The 21,880-nt window shown below is 43.5% G+C and overlaps 1 protein-coding gene across 1 annotated transcript in view; it reads left to right on the forward strand.

The window, feature by feature from the left end:
• The first annotated feature begins 1,655 nt into the window (after positions 1-1,655).
• Positions 1,656-21,880, forward strand: part of LOC110524092 (laminin subunit beta-1) — a 36,284-nt gene continuing 16,059 nt past the window's right edge. Inside the window, exons 1-20 of the mRNA XM_021603425.3 lie at positions 1,656-1,858; positions 2,350-2,528; positions 6,314-6,455; positions 9,002-9,075; positions 9,775-9,963; positions 10,751-10,814; positions 11,012-11,220; positions 12,303-12,423; positions 12,611-12,799; positions 13,769-13,945; positions 14,067-14,179; positions 14,576-14,655; positions 15,372-15,507; positions 15,617-15,775; positions 15,876-16,003; positions 16,313-16,433; positions 16,611-16,812; positions 20,675-20,818; positions 20,934-21,165; positions 21,402-21,568. Coding sequence (XP_021459100.2) covers positions 1,828-1,858; positions 2,350-2,528; positions 6,314-6,455; positions 9,002-9,075; positions 9,775-9,963; positions 10,751-10,814; positions 11,012-11,220; positions 12,303-12,423; positions 12,611-12,799; positions 13,769-13,945; positions 14,067-14,179; positions 14,576-14,655; positions 15,372-15,507; positions 15,617-15,775; positions 15,876-16,003; positions 16,313-16,433; positions 16,611-16,812; positions 20,675-20,818; positions 20,934-21,165; positions 21,402-21,568 — 2,857 coding nt within the window. The 5' untranslated portion in view covers positions 1,656-1,827. The remainder of the gene's footprint in view (positions 1,859-2,349; positions 2,529-6,313; positions 6,456-9,001; positions 9,076-9,774; positions 9,964-10,750; positions 10,815-11,011; positions 11,221-12,302; positions 12,424-12,610; positions 12,800-13,768; positions 13,946-14,066; positions 14,180-14,575; positions 14,656-15,371; positions 15,508-15,616; positions 15,776-15,875; positions 16,004-16,312; positions 16,434-16,610; positions 16,813-20,674; positions 20,819-20,933; positions 21,166-21,401; positions 21,569-21,880) is intronic.

Consider the following 21,880-nt stretch of genomic DNA (forward strand, 5'->3'; position numbering starts at 1 on the left):
GTATGAACAATCGCTAGGGCTCTTGTTTGCTCAAATCCTAGTGAGTGGTGAGTTCCATCTCATTCCTCCCAGGACACAGTCAGTCCACTCACCGCCGGGAACGTGTCACAGACTGGGGTCTGAATCCACTCCCTCCCCCCTGGTTGTGTTTTTAGACGGGAGGAATTCACAGACCATTGATTGCTCTGCCTGATTGAAGGTCGCCACTGGTTCGTGTGATGCAACTAATTACAGAAGAGGGCGGTGGTTATTTGAGAACCTTTTAAACCTTTTAAGGTTTTTTAGTTGTGTTTGTTCTTGAATGGACAGATTGTGCTATGTTTAGCCCGTTAGTGGTATTTCTTACTATGGATTATTAGGAATTATTTCAGAATGAGAGATTGCGTTCACTGTATTAGTGTCATTTAACAAAGGCCTACATTTATTTTTTGCAAATGAGACCCCTTTTCTGTGTTGCAAGACCAGTCGCATGTCCCTTCAGGTATCATACGTCTTTGTTATTTTCAGCAGTAAAACAAGGAATGGTTCATGAATACCACAAGTATGTTTTCAAAGCCATGTGATGCGGTCAATCAGTTCTTTCTTTCTTTAATGTGCCTAGTGGATGTGAACATGGTCTAGTTTCTTTGACTCAAAAATCTTATTGAATCTGTTCCCACAGTCCCCCTCTGTCTTCTCACAGGTAATTGAATGAGGACATCTGGCCTGTTTCTTCTCCAGCCTTCTGAACTTTTGCAGCAACATACTGTGTTATATAATTATGGTGGTAGGTTATTCACCGTAGGTGATAGTTCAGTCTTTGGCGCTAGCCTGTCATTACCAACAACAGTACAGGAAAGTTACAAGGGAAAACGTTACAATTTGAGATTCAAAGGACAGCTCCAATAACAGGGTGGGACATGTGGGGGTGGTGGTACATGTGGTGGTGGTGGTACATGTGGTGGTACATATGGTGATGGTACATGTGTCGGTGGTGCGTGTGGTGGTGGTACATGTGGCGGTGGTGGTACATGTGGTGGCGGTGGTGGTACATGTGGTGGTGGTACATGTGGTGGTGGTGGTATGTGTGGTGGTGGTACATGTGGTGGTGGTGGTACATGTGGCGGTGGTGGTACATGTGGCGGCGGTGGTACACATGGTGGTGGTGGTACATGTGGTGGTGGTACATGCAGTGGTGGTGGTACATGCGATGGTGGTGGTACATGTGGTGGTGGTGGTACATACTTTTGAGTTCTGCTTGGTGGAGGGGAAACTCACTGTTCAAGGCTCTCTTTGCCTTATTTCCCTCCAGTACAGTAAATTAGTAGCATGGCTTCAGTACCTAGATGTACCCCCTGGTTTACCTGTGCCTAGGGACATAGGGTAGCTTTCTGCCTTGGTGGAGAAACGTCCTTTGTTCTAGATGAGTAGGTATAGATGGGGGTTCGTATCTAAGAGAGGACCGTGTGTGTGTGTTTTGAAAGCTCTCTCAATGTGTGCAGAGTGAGATGCTGTCAGGATGATCCTTTCTGCTCCAAATAATCCGCCACATTTGAGATAACCCGCAACTAGGCCTAATGATTTAACTCCTATAATTCGTAGTTAAACATATCTTACAAGTTGATGAGCACTTGGAGCTTGGTGGTTTTTACTTTCTTGACTGAACTGGAATTATTGAATAGGGGGAGGGCTAGTTACTGTGCGCATGCTTGAGGAGAGGGGAAGAAAAAAACTCGGTTTGTTCAGTGGCGACAAGAAAAAAGGTCAGGCGCAAAACTATACTATAAGGAACCACACACAGTCCCACTGAGAGGACCCGCAACAGGAGAGGTGGAAATATCAACAAAAATGTTTATATTTCAAATTGCGACCATGCTATGTAAGTTAAATTATTTTCAAATGTTTTCTTAAGAACGCATGGCCAACATTGAGTGAACTGAAAGAGCATAATAATAACGTTGCAAGTAATTAATAAAATACTGCATATTCCTATAAGGACAGTAGTTCTTATAAGGTTTGAATAGTAAACGCGTCATAATTTGATTAAACGTTATTGTGGAGTGGTTTGGCTTTTTTGTTTTACTGTGAACCATCTTGTTCTTGTTTTCAACTCCGCACGAGACATTTAATAGCGCATGTGACATTAATATAGGCTAAATCAAAGGTTCATAGGCTTGTGTTTTCAACGACAAAAACTGTTTTATTATGTAGGCCTAGCATAGGGACACCATTCTGAGCACTTTAATTAAGAGAGTGGGCTAATGTAGCCTATTCCTATACTTTCATGAGAGATATTTGATAATAAAACAACACTCAAACAACCCTGCCTGAATAAATTCCATTGTTCAAATCTGCCTCCTCTTTGCATAGCCGCAGGGACGTGCGTCCTTGCCCAGGTAGGCATTCCCGAGTTCAGCGATGTATGCACGGAGGGGAGCTGCTACCCGGCTACCGGAGACCTTCTCATTGGCAGAGCACACCAGCTCTCCACCAACTCCACATGTGGCCTCCACCGGCCCGAGCCGTTCTGTATCGTCAGTCATTTACAGGTAAATGTGTCAGGCACAATAAAGAACGCATTTGAACTAGGTCCAATATGTTATTATAGGCCTATAAAAGTAAGTAACTCTGGGCTTTTAATCATACTCATATTGTTATGACAAGTTGGCAACAGTTAAAACCTAATACAGTAAGACTCACGGTGGTGCTGTTATCAAAAGGCTCCGTTATTGTTACAGTGGCACCAGCGCGTTATGTAAAGTTAGCCTGGCTAGTAGCTACCATATTCATCATAAGCAAGCTCTCTGACTTGTGGTGTCCACTCGGGCAGCAGTTGGAGTCTCTCATTCATGCCTGTTGTAGGGAGGGAGATAAGCAGTGGTGTAGTGGTGCCTGGAGAAGTGGGTAATTTTGCCAACATTTCCCGGGAAGGCCATGTGGAATGTTTTTAATGAGAAACAGTGGCCTACTATTTAAAATAACAAATTATGCTGTCAACTTAAGTCAAATTCACAGGTTTCAGGTGTATTTGATTGTATTAGAGTTTTGCTCTCAGTCGCACTTTTTAACAGAAAAACAACAAATTGGATGTTCTAAGTCCACTACAATGCTTAAACCACACCAGGGGACCACTTTTGAGGTCTAGGGGGAATGGTGTAGTTAACCTTTAATTCAAGTGTGCAGGCACCTAGTACTGTTGTTTGGTTAGCGTTTCTGTAGTGCAAGAGATGGAGTTTGCTAAACAAATGGCCACTGGATAGATGCAAATAGTCATTATATAATTCTGCCAGGTTACTTTGTGGGCTACTTTGTAGCTAGTAAACATTTAATTGAGAAGCCTTTCCATCTACCAGAAGACGGTTAGGCCTATCATTAGCGTCTGTTTTTCCTGTTCTTTGATTGTTCGAAACCTGGACATTTTAGTTCATATTATGAGGCATTTCTTACCTTGCTTCAAAGTAGCCTAGCCTAGATCCCACCATAGAAACACTATATGCCTTCTCCCGTTCTATTGGTTTTAAAATGAACTGTCTTTCATTGTCTAGCAGCCAAAGGCATCATCCTGGTCATATTAGCAACCCATTATAGTTGTTGCATCTTTAGATCGCTCTTCTTTCTACATTTCTAACAGATATTTCCGTCTCGGTGCATGGAACCGCTCGCATGTGTTGTATGCATTTTAGAACAGGCCTACCACCGTGTACACATTGCTGTGCATAAAACGTGAAAAATGTGACCATGGGATGTGTTTCTTATTTTAAGGTTGAATAAATACTGTTACATTAGTTTGTAAGAGAGCCTTGACTTTAGGCTATTTACTGTATTACAAAAGTAATATTGAATTGCATGTGGTTGAAAACGCAACCAAATATCAACATTTAAAGGAGAGGAATCTAATGCTTGAATAGTTAAATCTGAGCCTCTGCCTTATATTTATTAACTTATATTTTTGGTTGAGATGAATACATGAATCCAACATATCAGTTATTAATTTGTAGACATACTGGTATTAAAGCCAAACTGGCACAGTGGCTCAGATAGAACTACTCAAGCAGAAGAAAGCCTACATGTTTTTCAAATGTTGATATTTGGTTGCGTTGACAACCAAACACAATTCGATTTCCAGTTTGTTTACAAATGTATTATGGATATGTTAAATGAATAGGACCAAATCAAACCTTTAATGCACTTTTAAATAAAGTTGGATTTGATTTAGTCATATTATTTAACTTACATTTTTGGTTGCGATGGAGACATGAATCCAACATATTAATTATTAACTTGAAGATAACATTTTAAATCAACCAAAGCTTGAAAACCAGGGGAGGCAGTCTAGTGGTTAGAGCGTTGGGCTAGTAACTGAAAGGTTGCTGGATCTTATCCCTGAGCTGACGAGGTAAAAATCTGTCCTTCTGCCCCTGAACAAGGCAGTTAACTCTCCGTTCCCCGGTAGGCCATCATTGTAAATAAGAATTTGTTCTTAATGGACTTGCCTACTTAAATAAAGGTTCAATTGAAATAGGCCTATATGTATTGTCTATTTTTATTTGAACCCCTTGGTTGAATTGAAACTAGCTGTTGATGACTTTGCAAATGCTATATAGGCCTAAATAGATGATATGTCACTTATAAAGTATTATAAAGCATGGTTACGTTTCATGTACTCTGTTAAAGGATCCGCCACTTAAAAAAAAAAAATAGCCTAAAAATACATAACAAAATCTAACTGCCTGTAACTCAGTCCCTGAAGCAAGGATATGCATATTCTTGGTACCATTTGAAAAGAAATACTTTGAAGTTTGTGGAAATGTGAATGGAATGTAGGAGAATATAACACATTAGATCTGGTAAAAGATAATACCAAGAAAAAACAACCCGTTCGTTAGCTGTTCATTTGTATTTTTTTGTACCATCTTCTTTGAAATACAAGAGATAATCTATTATTACAGTTCAGGTGCAATTTAGTGAATGTGCAACGTTTAGACTGATCCAATGAGCCATTGCATTTCTGTTCAAAATGTTGTATCAAGACTGCCCAAATGTGCATCATTTGTTTATTAATAACTTTTCATGTTCAAACTGTGCACTCTCCTCAAACAATATCATGGTATTATTTCACTGTAATAGCTACTGTAAATTGGACAGTGCAGTTGTATTAACAAGAATTTAAGCTATATGTATATCAGATATGTCTATGTCCTGGGAAATGTTCTTGTTACCTACAACCTCATGCTAATCGCATTAGCCTACGTTATCTTAACCGTCCCTCGGAAGGGACACCAATCCCGAAGAAGTTTTTAAACCTACCCTTTGGAATGACTTCGATAGCGACAGGAAATCTATTTACTTATTAAGAGATATGGATAATAAATTCATTCTAAAAATGGAAACGCTCTTGCCGTGGTCAATTTGGCATTCAGATGTTATAATAATCACCTTAAGGTTTACAGTCAATCCCTTGTCTGTTGGGGGTGGAATATATCAATGGTGTATATTCAAAATAATCCTTGTGCTTTTATTTTCAATACTTCCTTTCAGATATGTTTTCTTTAAACTCCTGCTTTCTCAATGTGAGCGTAGGAGTGGGAGAGATGTTTGGGAGTCGCACAACCCCCTGAGTTGTCTAGACCACTTCCTGCCTCAGTCACACAATCACTCTAGCAGCATTATTGAGGTTCCGACCAACAAAAGAGTTTTGGAACGTACAATTTTTTATAATGTGTGTGACCACTGAAGCAGAGAGAAACCAGATTGTGATCCAACAGAATCCTAGAGAAGGTGGAGGTTCCATGTCTTATCAAACAATATGTAGTGGAATTTAAATTCTAGTGTGTGCCTGTGGGCTCAATGTTTCATGGTCTGGATGTATAGATGCTTTAGAATATTGTAAAGTTGTTTCTTCTCAAGTGAAGTGGTAAAAAGACCCTGGAAGGATATCTAGATGGTGCTGAATTTGTACCCTTAAAAGTGTGTGTACACATTCGCTAGCGCACACACACACACACACACACACACACACACAACCACCACACACACTGTGTGTCTTCTGAACATCTGGTGGCCAAATGAAGCGTACATTGTCAGCAGCCTCAGATAAGCATTCGCTGATGAGGCCAGGGCAAGATAGGCGCCTATTTTTAAAGTTGTTAAGGGCCTATTTGGCGCAATCACTCATTTCAGCATCCGTATCTACTCTTGATAAAATAACTCATTTTCATTCATTTCTGTATGAATGGGCTTTGTTCCTTATCTGTCCCCGATTGGGAGAAATCTGCTTGGCATCACTGGCAGTCTCATCTCTCTCTCTTTCTCCCAACCCCCACGGTCTCTTCAGGATGAGAAGAAATGCTTTTTGTGTGACTCCACCGACGTCTACGTCAAAAGCGTGGTGAACACCACCACCGGCCACCGGGTGGAGAACGTCGTGACCACATTCGCCCCCAACCGCTTGAAAACCTGGTGGCAGTCAGAGAATGGTGAGTCCTCGTGGGGGGGGGAGATGGAGGGCTAGTAGGCAGAGGAGTTCAATTAATGGTGACTCTCTCACTCCCGCCTCTTGGCATATTTTCACCCTCCAATCCCTTAGCTTTAATCAATGTGAGGGAAGGCTTCAAAGAGAAAGCAGTAATGGCTGACCTGTCATAAACTTTGGAATAACAGGATGAACCCATTGGGAATGATTAGCTAGGTGGCCGTTGGGATGACACACTGTGTACACCGTGTAATGGATGCTCGTAAGGAAGTTCTCACTTCTTACTAGGCTTGGGCGGTATACCGTATATACATTACAGTTTAAACAATTTTTTTGTTGCAGTTTTTCAATACATTTCAATATTTGTGGCTACCTATTTAAATAAATACCTGCTGTCAACTTGTGCAGTACGTTAGGAGATCATGCAGATCGCGTTGATCAGTTCACCTGTCACATTATTTTACATTATGAAGCTCACCGTATTTCCCCAGAACAGTTGAACGAGTCACGTGTTTGTTTGTAAATTGCACAATGGGAGAAGGCAGGAGCAGGTGAGTCCAGCTGACAGGGGTCGTGTTTTATATTGAAGGTCAACCGTATTTTTTTTTGCTTCAATAGAGTGATCAGGGGCATGCAAGTATAGTTTTCCTTCACAGAAAATACATTAGTGCAACACATTAGGCAGAAAATAGCTTCATTTTCATCAGATGACAACAGAACTGCAATGCTATTTGGCTGGCAGCCACACAATTAAATGAGCTAACAATGAAAAAGCAAGGTATTTTTTTTGCAAAAACAATGCATGGCTAACATATTTCAGATGTTTATCAAAGAAGGAACATAGAAAGATATTTCTCATGTGTTTTATATTTTTTTCTGCTTGAAAAGCGTGTAATTCTGCATTAACGCGACCCCTAAGTTTCCCATGCTAGTTATCTAAGTACGTGGCTGAACTAATAAGGGGACGGGGCATCATATAGTGTTAGCTTTCTGCCGTGTTTGAGAAGTCAAAGCCCTTCGGATGAGGTATCTCTACTGCTGCCGCTGCTGTCTTGATTTCCTTGCGTTATTTCTCCTCTCCGTTCTCGGCTCGCCTGCCTCTTCTCTGAGCACTTGGCCTTTAATGATTACCCAGAGGCCACCAGCATTGAAATCATCCACAACTTTAAAAGGGCAGTGCGTTCAAAAAGGTCATTTCCCTATATTTGACATATATTTCCAAGGCTATGAGGTTGAAATAATAGTGACATTTAGAGCATTTGGATAATACCAGGCGATATCAGTTAATAGACCAATAACAAATAACAAAGAGAGTCGGTTACACATCCCTCCCATTAGGCTCCTCCAATTAGGTCCCTCACTCAGACGACTCCCATACAGTTCTTACAAAATTCTTGCTTGAGAAATTGCTTTTTGCAAAAAAAAAAAAAGAAAGAAGCTTTTTGTTACTTTTTGAACATTTTCATTGAAAACAATCACAGGAAGGTAATTGTGACCCAGAAATGATTTGATATTGAAATAAAAACGGCTGCATTGTACCTTTTTTTTTTAAAAAAGAAAGAATTTTGATATCCCAAGTACACCTTGTCTTGAAAGAGTTAACTCCCAAAATAAGGCTGCAAGGATATTGGATCCAGAAAGTCATCTGATAGGAGTTTGGGGAGGTTTTGGTGGAGGAATAGCGGCCAACTCCACCGATGGGGGTTGGAAAAGAGGCAGGGAATTTTCATTCATAATCCAGACATTACCGTACTAGATCCGCTCCGATACTGGCAGTGTATGACCCAGACCAAAACACAACCTCTTACGTACATAAGCACAGAAAAGGTTTCCCCCAAACCCTCTGTAAAACTGACACTCAACAATCGTTGCTAGAAAGCGTATAATTACTTCTTAGTTGCCTTATGTTGTTGTATGGCAAACATGACTTATAGTCCGTTGGAATACGTGGTGGCTTGTTGTTGCTCTTGTAGCTCTTTTTGCTACTCATTAAACATAGCCGCTTGACATTAGTTTTACCAAAGAAATGGGGACATTTGGAACAGCTATGTTGTTATTTGCTGTTTAACTGCCCCGTGGTTATGCTTAAAACCCACCGCATCGTTTTGTGGCAAAGAAGATGGATGTCAGGAATCAGAAGGGCAGCCGTGAGATTGATATCATAGAATGGAACCAACCATGATTAGACTATGGAAGGGAGAGAGTCGAAGAGTTAATGCAAGTGTTCCGGTCCAGAGGAAGCACTGGGAAGAGGGGATAAGTGCCGTGTAGTGTTAAGCATTCCAGATTGTGTTATGCTTGGCTCAAGTGGAACCCTGTAAACTCATTTTTTGGTTTTCCTTTCTCCTTCCTCTCTCCATCCGTTTCACCCTCTCTGACTTCATAACTTTTTGTAATTCTATCCTTCACTTGCCTTTTGACGCTTTCTCTTTCCTGGCCCATCTATCTCTCCCTCCCCTTTTCCATTTTTGGCCACCTCTTTTTTTTAAATGTCCCTCTCTCCTTTTCCTCTCTGTCTCTTTTCCCCCCTCTTCCTCTTTTTCTCCGCAGGTCTTGAGAAAGTGACCATCCAACTGAACTTGGAGGCGGAGTTTCATTTCACCCACCTCATCATGACCTTCAAGGTAACCAATGGAGATGCTGGGTCAGAGGGCTCGCTGTGGGGGAGCATGGGTAATGTGTAAGGGAATGCTGGCTGGCCTGTCTACTCAGGAGATTAGCACAAGACTTGGTCTGGGAGGTCTCCCCCCCTCCCCCCACACACACATATCCCCCAGCTGTGTGTGAGCCCGAGGAATGTGGAACAGACCTCCTTCCCGTCCGGGATTGTTCGCTCCACACAGATCTAGCCTGTATAACATTACTCACAATTGCAGCCTATTTATGCTGTGTGAAAGCACTATTGAAATACAGCCAATATTGAACTCAACTGTGTCATCAATCCTGTGTGACAAATACAAAAGTTCCAGTTATGGATGAATGTACTGTAACAGACATTCCCAATGGCTAGCAGCTTCTCATAAGAAGGATGTTAAGTAAAATGCCAGAATAAGTCCCCTGTTGTTCACAGATCTTTCAACATCAACATGTCCACATAGTATGACTCAACTTTCATTGTAATCATGGTATTGTAGTATATCATTTTATTAGCTAGTTCACACCTGTATTCTCTCATGGCGCGTCATCTTTGATCACAGCGAATTATGTTAGTTTAGAAAAAGTTTGCCATTTTCCAGATGTACTCCAGGTCAAATTGATGGTCGTAACCTCAGTGTGAGGGTATATCATCAAAGTGCATAAGTATGGTTTCTTCTCCACGACAGACCTTCCGGCCTGCTGCTATGGTGATCGAGCGCTCGGCTGACTTTGGGAAGAACTGGCAGGTGTACCGCTACTTTGCATACGACTGCGCGGCGGCATACCCTGCCATATCCCCGGGGCCCATGCAGAAAGTGGATGACATCATCTGCGATTCGCATTACTCCGACATAGAGCCGTCGACAGAGGGAGAGGTGTGTGTTCCGAATGACTGAGTTTTGAGAGAGTCTAAATTCTATCAATGATAGGTTTATACACTGAGTTTACAAAACATTAAGAACACCTGCTCTTTCATTGACATAGACTGACCCGGTGACTCCAGGTGAAAGTGGCAGGTAGCCTAGCGGATAAGAGCTTTGGGCCGGTAACTGGAACGTCGCTGGTTCGAGTCCCTGAGCCGACTAGGTGAAAAATCTGTCTGTGGCCTTGAGCAAGGCACTTAACCCTAATTGCTCCTGTAAGTTGCCCTGGATAAGAGCATCTGCTGAATCACTCAAATGTAAATGTTATTTACGTTACGTGTTAGATCCACTTCAATCAGTGTGGATGACGGGGAAGAGACAGGTTAAAGAAGGATTCTAAAAGTGCCTTTGAAAGGGGTTATGGTAGTAGGTGCCAGGCGCACCGGTTTGTGTCAAGAACTGCAACGCTTCTGGATTTTTCACGCTCAACATTTTCCCACGTGTATCAAGAATGGTCCACCAACCAAAGGACATCCAACCGACTTGACACAACTGCGGGAAGCATTGGAGTCAACATGGGCCAGCATCCCTGTGGAACACTTTCGACACCTTGTGAGGCCCGTGCCCCGGCGCATTGAGGCTGTTCTGAGGAGGGTGGGGCGCAACTCACTAATAGGAAGGTGTTCTTAATGTTTTGTACACTCAGTGTATGTCAAGTCATTTGTTGTAGCTAAGTAATAACCAATCACATACACAACACAATGAAAGTCGAGTGTAATCGCAGTGACTGTCTCTGTAGGTCATCTTCCGAGTTTTGGATCCAGCTTTCCGTATTGAAGATCCCTACAGCCCCAGAATCCAAAGTAAGTTCCAGTGACGACACGTGTACTTAATGGTTTATATCTGTTCTTTTGATCCTTCCCCATTTTCTGGGGGGAAAATACCAGCTATGTGTTGCCTGTTAGCCAACTAGAACTGCAAAACACAATTATTACGCATAATGACCTCAGGGCTAACAATCTACAAGCTAACGGCTAACACATGTCTCCGAACGATTCAGACATGTTGAAGATCACCAACCTGAGGGTGAAGTTCACCAAGCTGCACACCCTGGGAGACAACCTGCTGGACTCCCGCATGGAGATCAAGGAGAAGTACTACTACGCCATCTACGACATGGTGGTCCGGGGTAACTGCTTCTGCTACGGACACGCCTCCGAGTGCACCCCCGTCGCCGGGGCTGGGGCTGGGGATGGAGTGGAGGGCATGGTGAGTTCTCCCTGATAAGGTTGTTGTAGTTTTCATCAGGTCTCCTTATGTGCGGACATTTGTGCACTTTGTGTGCGTGTGTGTGTGTGTGTTGCCGTTTAAGAACAATTGTGTTTGTGTTGGTGAGAGCGTGTGGGTCGACATCTGCGTGCGCTTGGGAGACTGTTTGTGTGTTTGCGGACAGCATGTGTCTTGTGTGTGTACGTGTTTGTCTGTGTGTGTATGCTCTGGAGAGAAAAAGGCAAACAATGCAGTTCCTGTTTAGTCTCTGCTACGGCCTGTCTGTCTGTCTGTCTGTGGAAAGGCTACTCTGCCTTTTGGTCACTTTTATTATACAGTCTATTCACCAGGAAAGAGGAAATGAACCCTATTTACTCTCCTCTTCCTCTCAGTCATTTTGCAGTGTTTTTCAAACGGATTCCCTCACATTAAAATGTCTTAAAAACAAAACTAGATACAGTAACACCTTGCCTGGGGAGGCCTAACATAAAAGCTACGTAACCCTGCCATAAGAGTGGCATAGTGGCTGTTATAGCGACACCAAACTTGGCACGCGTCTGCTATTATCTTGAAGGTTTTATTATTTAATTGTTAGTTTGCTCATTTTAACCGGATCCGAGTCAGTCTGTCTGTCAACGTATTGTCCTTTGTCTGCAGACCAGATGAGAGCTAGCCAACACTGTAAACATGTCCTGCTGCCATCTGGAAGGGGAATACGTGGATAGAGCTGGAGGAAAAACAATATCTCGAGCAACTGTTCCTTTTGTCTGTAGTTTCCCCTTGCTTTTGCACTGATATCTCAGCTGTAATGGACCATAATGGCCAAGGGAAGCTGTTTCAAATACCACTGTTCCACCAGAGGCCTGGGTCTCTGCACAGCAGTTGATAGGTCCCTGAACTATACTATTAAACCCTTGAATATGGCCTGTGAAACCATTTTAAGGTCGATGTCAATAGATCGTTTGTGTTCATAGTTTATGCACATGGATAGGATATGAAGTAATGGCATATTGACTGCTTTTAAGTGCTTAGTAAATGTCTAATTCAGTTGCTCGCCTCCATTTCTGAATGATATTCCTAAGGTACATGGCCACTGTATGTGCAACCACAACACCATGGGGCTAAACTGTGAGAAGTGTCAGGACTTCTACCACGAGCTGCCCTGGAGACCAGCCAAGGGACGCAACACCAATGCCTGTAAAAGTATGCCACTTTACCCTAACGTCTTTTTTTTACTAGAGGGAAATATTATAGCTTGTGGTCCCCTTATAATTGATCGCTTGTGATGACAGGCTGCAGTGTCTGCTCAGTCAGTTAACAACCGTCCAACTAGCTTTTTTATGAACACTGTGAATCAACGTTGTCTGCTTGCCTTCGTCTCTCTCTGCAGAGTGTAACTGTAACCAGCACTCAGGCTCGTGTCACTTCGACATGGCAGTTTACGTCTCTACGGGTAATGTGAGCGGCGGTGTGTGTGACGAGTGCCAGCACAACACCATGGGTCACAACTGTGAACAGTGCAAGCCTTTCTACTACCAGCACCCAGAGAGGGACATCCGCGACCCCAGCATCTGTGAACGTAGGTCGAGCCTCCAACTCCAACCCCCCTCTACGGCTCCCCTCCCCTCCACACCCCACCATCCAAACCCAGCCTTCACCTCTCTACCTCCAGCCATCCTTGTTACATTCTCCCCCGTTACTCCTCCACCTCTTGAACCTCTGTTTCTTCACCTCTGCCTCCATCCTTGTACGCTTCTCCGCCACTTTGCTCCACCCACTCCCCCTCATCTCGTCCGTGACTCTGTCTGTCTCTCTTTAGAAAATATAGATGTTTCACATTTTCCCTTCCTCCCGCCTGGATCTGCGATCTGGATCTGCGATCTGGATCTGCGATCTGGCTCTGCGATCTGGATCTTTGATCCTGCCTCTGTGACCTGGATATGAGCGAGAACACCTGGGCTTTGAGGCTATGTCAGCCAAAGCAGTGTGGTCTTTTAATCCCAAACCACTGTATGGTGTAGAAGAGACCCTTCTCATGTGTCACCTCCCCCCCTTTCATGGCTCTCTGGGTAGGCCGCTGGAGATGCATAACTGGCCTCAGCCTAGCATCTAGGGAGAACCTCATCGCAGTCTGCGTTGATGTGTGAATAATGGGCTTGTTAGGGTTTTTCACATTTGTCTCCAGTGTTTGGAGTCCTGGTGTATGTGTGGTGTGTGAGAGAACTTCCATTATTCCTTTGTAAGACTTTTTTCCCCTACCCTTTTGTTTTAAGTTTGGTCATTTTGTTAGCCTGTAGATAGCTACAGTTAAGCACACAAATCATTGATGCAGATGTTCAAATAACCTTCAGAAGTTACAGTATATTCCCTTCATCAAGAGGAAAATATCAAATACCTCACATTGATATTGACCTTGACCATTTATTTTTTCATCCCGTTAGCTTGTCACCACTGCAGCGTTTCTACTCTACTAGTTCCATGCACAATACCCCATTTTACATCATAGTTCCTAACTCAAATGTTCCTGATGTTTCCCATCTCTCCGTAGCATGTAACTGTGATCCGGTGGGCTCCCTGAACGGCGGGATCTGTGACAGGATGACTGATGTGTCGTCTGGACTGATCACTGGCCAGTGTCGCTGCAAACCCAATGTGGAGGGAGAGCGCTGTGACCAGTGCCAGCAGGCCCACTATGGCCTGGGTGACCACCCTCTGGGCTGCCTGGGTAAAGACACACACACATTCACGCACACGTCTCGGGTCTTTTCCAAGTCCTTGCATAGGCTTTTTCAAGCTGTGTATTTCAGCATTTTATTAGAATAACTACTCTTTGTTGTTTTTCCCAGCCTGCACCTGTAATACCCTGGGGACAGTTCCTGGAGGGAGTCCGTGTCATACAGACTCAGGAGATTGTTTCTGCAAAAGCCTGGTCACAGGGAGAGACTGTGACCAATGTATGGTAAGGAACCCTATTATGATTTACTTACTTTGTACACAACACTTTGTACTCAAAGTCAACTGTGCAAACTGAGAGACCAGAAAGTTAGCCCGGACACTATGTGAGAGTCAGTTGACTTACGATTACCAATTTCTACTAACGCTTCACTAGCCAGCTAGTTACACATCTGCTACATACGTTCTGTAAGTGTTTTTTGGTGGCTTGGTTTAGTCGTCACCAGGGCTGTAAATCTTGTAAAGAGACTGGTACATCCGTCCACAGCTGGGAAACAGCTTTTGCAGTGAAACATAGTGGGAGGTCGTTAACAACGTGTCATTAAAGGAGTGTTTTTAACAGTGTGTGTGTGTGTGTGTGTGTGTGTGTGTGTGTGTGTGTGTGTGTGTGTGTATCCTACAGCCTCAGCACTGGGGACTCAGCAATGATATGGATGGCTGCAGACCATGTGACTGTGACCTGGGTGGAGCCCTCAATAACGAGTGAGTTCAAAGTTCACATCTCTAATTCTCTTATCTAAATGCCTGTCTGTTATCCAATTTACTTTACAAATTCTTCATACTTTCTTCTTTTGATCAATGGTGTAAAGTACTTATGTAAAAAATACTTTAGAGTACTTCTTAAGTTGTTTTTTGGGTTATCTGTGCTTTACTTTACTATTTATATTTTGGAAAACTTTTACTTCGCTACATTTCGAATGAAAATAGTGTACTTTTTACTCCATACATTTTCCCTGACACACAAAAGTACTAGTTACATTTTGAATGCTTAGCAGGACAGGAAAATGGTCCACTACACACACACTTATCAAGAGAACATCCCTTGTCATCCCTACTGCTTCTGATCTGGTGGACTGAGTGTTGGAATGTGCCCCTGACTATGCGTAAAAAAAAACTATAGAAAATGGTGCCGTCTGATTTGCTTACTTTTGATACTTAAGTATATTTGAACAATTAAATGTACTTTTGATACTTAAGTGTATTGAAAACCAAATACTTTTAGACTTTTACTCAAGTAGTATTTTACTGGGTGACTTTCACTTTTACTTCAGTCATTTTCTATTAAGGTATCTTTTACTTTTACTCAAGTATGACAATTGTATACTTTTTCCACCACTGCTTTTGATACAGCCACAAAAGTCTTAAAATACTATGATGTTGAAACTTTTAAACTCGGTCCTCTCTCTCTCTGACTCCAGCTGTTCTCAGGAGACTGGCCAGTGTGCGTGTAGAGAACACATGTTTGGCCGGCGCTGTGACCAGGTGGAGTCAGGCTTCTATTTCATTGCCCTGGACCACTACACCTACGAGGCCGAGGATGCCAAGTTTGGACCTGTGAGTTACCTACCTCATCACGTGATCATGGTCGATTCATGTCCACTACACCTACTCACCTTTTGTCTTTCTCACCCTCTATTTTTCCCTCCCTTTCTTCTTCCTCCAGGGTTTGACAGTAGTGCAGAGACCTCGCCCGCAGGACCGTAGCCCCACCTGGACAGGGATAGGTTTTGTCAACGTTCCCGAGGGGGCCTACCTGGAGTTCTCCATTGACAACATCCCCCACTCCATGGAGTACGACGTCCTCATCCGCTACGAGCCTCAGGTCAGCCTCAGCACATATCACATATCCCTCCACCTTCATGGGATGATGTCCCTACCCTTGTTTAACTGTTTATGTCTATGTACCTGTTATGTTGGCGAAGTTACCAGACCAGTGGGAGGAGGTGTTGATGACAGTGATGCGGCCCAGTTTGATTTCAGCAGACAGTCGCTGTGCCAACACCATGCCCGATGACGACAACCAGATGATATCCCTTCATCCCGGATCACGGTAAACACACACCTCCTCCTCTGTCTGTGTGTATGTGTTGGTGGGAGGGGGGACTGGTGGGTGACTGGTCAAATCAAATCAAATGGTATTGGTCACATACACATGGTTAGCAGATGGTATTGCGAGTGTAGCGAAAATGCTTGTGAGAGTGAGTGATGGCCTCTGTCTGTGTACTAGGTATACTCTGTGTATGCACCTTGGAGGTTCCCCTGGAGCACACTGGGAACACAGATTTAGTGTGTGTGTCATAGGAGTGTTTGAAAAAGTGTGTTTTATTTTCTGAAATCCGTCTTTTTCTTGTCTCCTCAGATACATGGTGCTCCCCAGACCAGTGTGTTTCGAGGCAGGGATGAACTACACTGTTCGTCTGAGCCTGCCCCTCTACTCTGCACTCAGTGACGTCCAGTCCCCATATACACTTATCGACTCGGTTAGTTCCCCCCCCCCACACACACACACACACAACTTTTCCTTAAAATACCCATCAATGTCAATTGTAGATTTACGCTGAAATGTCAGCTACTCGGATTTCGTATTAGGATTGAGCCTGTACTGACTCCATGCTAAATCTCATTCCATCTTCTGTATCTCTCTTCCTCGTCTGTAGATTGTGCTGATGCCCCACTGTAAGAACCTGGAGATCTTCACAGGTTCTGTGGGAGGTGACGTGGCCACCAACAGTGCCTGGGACACGTTCCAGCGTTACCGCTGTCTGGAGAACAGCCAGAGCGTAGTGAAGACCCCGTCCACAGACATCTGCCACAACTTCATCTTCAGCGTATCTGCTCTGCTGCACCGGGGAGCTAAAGGTATGGGGACCGCACTCCCAACACTGAAGTATTCTTCAACATACTGGTCTGCTCATGTATTTGTTTCTTAACTAAAGGTCTTTGTTAGGGTTGAATGACGGGAACCCGGTTACCGTGATTTACCACCCAAAACCACTCCCTTTTTCAACGGGATAAATAACTGCGAGAAACCAGTTAATTATCATGAATGTGTCTACTCAGTGTGGGGAAACACAGCCCATCTCAGTATGGAGCGCGGTTCACTAGGCTCGTAGACCTATTCATCTCACCATGGTAACTTGGTTTCCTGTGACAGGTAGGCCCTACATTTGCTGCAGCGTAGCCTATGCTACAGTAATATAAAGACTGAATGCTTGCCAGTTTACACATCTCCATCTGGATTTTGGGGGTCACCTTATTATTATTTGTTTTATTGTAATTGTAATGTTATTTGTAAAAAAATGTTTTTAATTGCTGCTGCAGAGATTTAAAACAGCCTATCACTCAAAAATGGTTGCTTTAAATCAGTGCATGCGCGAGCACTCTCGCACAGTCTCTCAATTCCATTCAAATTGCAACCAAAATATATAATCCTGTTCAAGATTGATATAGGTATATGTGGTGCATTCAGAAAGTATTCAGACCCCTTGACTTTTTCCACATTTTCTTACATTACAGCCTTAATCTAAAATGGATTAAATAAAACATTTTCCTCATCAATCTACACACAATACCCAATAATGTCAAAGCAAAACCAGGTTTTTAGACATTTTTGCAAATGTATTAAAAATAAATAAATTATTTACATAACTATTCAGACCCTTTGCAATGAGACTTGAAATTGAGCTCAGGTTCGTCCTGTTTCCATTGATTATCCTTGAGATGTTTCTACAACTTGATTGGAGTCTCTGAATGTCCTTGAGTGGCCCAGCCAGAGCCCGGACTTGAACCCAATTGAACATCTCTGGAGAGACCTGAAAATAGCTGCGAGAAACTCCCCAAATACAAGCTTGTAGTGTCATACCCAAGAAGACTCGATGCTGTAATCGCTGCCAATGGTGCCTCAACAAATTACTGAGTAAAGGGTCTGAATACTTATGTAAATGTGATATTTCTGCTTTTTTGTGGAAAAGGTCAAGGGGTCTGAATACTCTCCAAAGGCACTGTATATTCTTAATATGCTTTAAAAAAAGACACTTCCAGATTTGGCGGGAAATAGCAGGTTAACCGGTAGAAAAGTGATTTATTCTCAGGATGGAACATTTGTAAAATACCTGGAAAATATTAAACTCTAGTTTTTTGTCCTAAAGTTTGCATGTGGTGGACATTGTTTTGGAACGCCTGAATTTAATTCCAACGTTGACCTGCCACCTCTGTCTGGCAATCATCATCAGTCAATCTCCCCATAGACTGTCTACACTAAAAGCCTCGGTCTCTCCGCTAATACAGCAGCAGTTTCCATTCCTTTCTTTTCCTATCCCTTTCTTTCATTTCCTGTCAATCCTCTGTCCTTCTGTACTGTATCCCCTCCGGTGTCTCTGGCATAGTGCAGTCATCTCCGGTTTCCGGCCCATGCCACTCATCAACAGTTACACTGCGTCTCTATCTCTCTATAATCTCCTCATGTATGGACCTGTAGCTTGATTATAGACCCTCTCGGATCCTGAAATGCCTGTAGAGGAACATTCTCAGCCCGCCGCAGCAGTGAATCTCCTTCCCTGTCAGACAGAGTGAGAACTGACAGGCTATAGCATATGCAGGTTTCCTGCTATCGTATCAACGTTTTCACACAGGTGGTCTGATTTAGAGTAGAAGAGTATGGCATAATATCAAATATAAAATAGAACCCAATTCTCTATCTTCGAGGGGAACTCTTCTCACTCATGGTCGGCAAAAAGTAAAGACGTTTATAACAAAGCTATACTGTATATGACGGTACCTACTTTGCAACATAATACTGTAGTTAGATGTCTAGGGGAAGAAAAGTAATTGTTAGGATTGAAATAAGTGTGATATTATTTGATTGGCTTTGTATTCGTTGTCTCTAGGAATGCCGCCAATATTATTTAAAATCCTCCCAGCTGTGGAAGTCACATTATCTTGTCTCAATTGCCATGTGGATGTTGTTTGAGGTCCCACGTGGAGGTTGTTTGAGGTCCCACGTGGAGGTTGTTTGAGGTCCCACGTGGAGGTTGTTTGAGGTCCCACGTGGAGGTTGTTTGAGGTCCCACGTGGAGGTTGTTTGAGGTCCCACGTGGAGGTTGTTTGAGGTCCCATGTGGAGGTTGTTTGAGGTCTCCTGCACAGATGTAGTTTCTGCACATTGCTGCATGTCTTCACAAAGCCAATGTGGTTTCGTAGGTCCCGTTTAAGTCTTACCCCAGTCTTAGTAGATGATAAAGATCAGAACGTCTAAACCAGTCTTCAAGGTCTGTGTGCAATAATCTAGCCCACAGATCAGTTCACCTCCCTTAGATCTGAAGGTCCTCACGTTGCTGTGGTGTCCCCTTACTAAAGTTGGAATCCTTAGTTGCTACAGCCATGTTTGGACGTACATTAATGATATATATACACATTGATTCTGGAAGGATAGAAATTCTAAATTCCTCATGAGCTTAGTTCAACTGTCGTACCCCATCAGAAGCCAAAATAGAAGCTTGTTTTACTCCAATGTTTGTAATGTGCGTGTAAAAGAAGCAATGTCCCACTGGGGGAAAAAACTGGTTGAATCAACATTGTTTCCACATCATTTCAACAAAAAAAAATCTAATGTGATGATGTTGAATCAATATGGAAAAGTCATTGGATTTGCAAAAAGTCACCAATGCAAGGACATTTTGTCTTTTTCTCAACAAACTTTTTAACTTTAATCCAATGATGTTTGTTGATTTCACACGGAATTCACATTAGTTGACAAACTCAGCCAAAGGTAAATCAAAGCTAGACATTGAAATGACATCTGTGCCCAGTGGGTTATAGCCTCAAAACATGGTTACGACTATACGTTTTATATCATGGACGGTCAGTCTTTGCATCCATAGCACTGTTAATATATATTTTTTAAAGTGGTTACATTACACCAGGCCCATCTCTCTGCTTTTTACCAAACACAGACAGGGTGACTTCTTTGTTATTGTTTAAATTCGAGCTTTAAGCCACAGTGGTTTAGATGTGTTTCAGAAGTCCCAGGCGTGTTTTGATTTATGAGGACAGCATAGAGACTTCAGAGGATAGTGTTGAAGGAGTCCAGGCTTTGGCAGAGTCTGGCTCCGAGCATATCATTACCCGCTATCCAGGAAGAACCTTTGGGATGTTTAGTTCATATAGGGACACAAAACTCACACTCTACGGTTGCACGTACTTAAGCTTGCGCACGCACACACACACACACACACACACACATTCCCATGCCTGCCTAAAATCTCCCTCCCCTGACACAACCTAGTGAATACCAGTTCATTCGTCTCTCTAATCCACTCATGGACTCACTGTCCTCTATGGAATGTCTGGTACCCCTCTCTCTCTTTCCACACGTCTGTTGAGAAGGATATGGTCCCTTTGTGAGCCTGTCAGTCTGATAGATAAAGAAGGTGTTGTTGATGAAATTCCTCAGTCGCCCTTAATGAAACAAACCTTTGTCAGTATGTCAAAGGCAATATATACTGAGGCAAATATATATTGAGACAAATGGTTAACCAGGGTTTTATGTACAGTCAGTACCTATACCATATTCAAAACTGTTTGGGTGAAATACCTTACTTGTGTATCCAGCAGCAACTATTGCCCCCATTTGAACAGATCATTCCAGATCGTGTGTTCAACTCACTTTTAAGCCCATTCCCTCACTTTTTCTTTAACGTTTCCTCCGGTCTCTGTTTCTCCAGCATGCCAGTGTGACCCGCAGGGCGCCCTCAGCACGGTGTGTGCCGCCAGCGGTGGGCAGTGCCAGTGTCGCCCCAACGTGGTAGGCAGGAACTGTGACAAGTGTGCCCCTGCCACCTTCCTGTTTGGACCCAGTGGCTGCAGACGTACGTTTGACTGAAGTGACAAGGCTTCCCTGTCAGTGATGCATCATTACAGGCACTGAATATGGTACTTATCACTCCCTTTGCCCTCCTCCTCTCACCCCCCCCCCCCCCCCAGCCTGTGATTGCAATCCCCAGGGATCGGAGGATGCGTTCTGCCACGAGGCCACAGGCCAGTGTGTGTGTATCCCCGGGGCATACAGCCGTCAGTGTGACCGCTGTCTGCCGGGTCACTGGGGCTTCCCCAACTGTCGCCTCTGCACCTGCAATGGCCACACAGAGCAGTGCGACCCCTACTCCGGAAAGTGCCTGGGCTGCCGAGAACAGACCACCGGACACAACTGCGAGAGGTCAGCCAGGGGTCAATGTGGGTTGAGGAGTCAGGCGTCAATGGTTAAGGTGTCTCATTGGTGTATGGCTGGATGGGTAGGCATTAGAATTGGTCCTTAGAAGTCAGCCGATTGCCTAAATCTCCCCGTAGCATAAAGCCACTTGACAACTTTGATTTGTTTTGTTGTTGTCTATAATAAAGACATGTATGTGAATGATAGAGTGATAGATACCACATTTTGCCTTTTCCCTACAGGTGTCTGGATGGTTACTACGGCGACCCCGTCCTGGGTTCAGGGGACCATTGTCGGCTCTGTATGTGTCCGGATGGGCCCGGAAGCGGGCGACAGTTTGCCGGTGAATGTTACCGCGGTCTGGACTCCCCTTACCAGGTGTTCTGTGTCTGCAGCCCCGGGTACAGAGGTAGGCAGCCAATAACAACCACCTGCCAAGATTTATAGCGCACCTACAGTAGTAAACTAGCGAAGCATGGCAGGATTACTTATAATACTTGTTCCCTGCTTCCTATGTTCAGACTTGTTCCCTAGGAAGCAGATGATTTGTATGCATTCATGTTCAAGCTTGGGGTAACTTTCCATGATGTCAGTGGAGGCTCCTCAGAGAAGGAAGGGAAGGACCATCCTCCTCAATGAATTTCATAACAATTTAAATTGTAAAACATGTAAAAAGTTATCCTTTTTAGATAGATAAATCATATCCAAATAACTTAAAACA

Source organism: Oncorhynchus mykiss, chromosome 1, assembly GCF_057628025.1.
Source record: "Oncorhynchus mykiss isolate SJ-2025 chromosome 1, ASM5762802v1, whole genome shotgun sequence".
Lineage (NCBI taxonomy): Eukaryota > Metazoa > Chordata > Actinopteri > Salmoniformes > Salmonidae > Oncorhynchus > Oncorhynchus mykiss.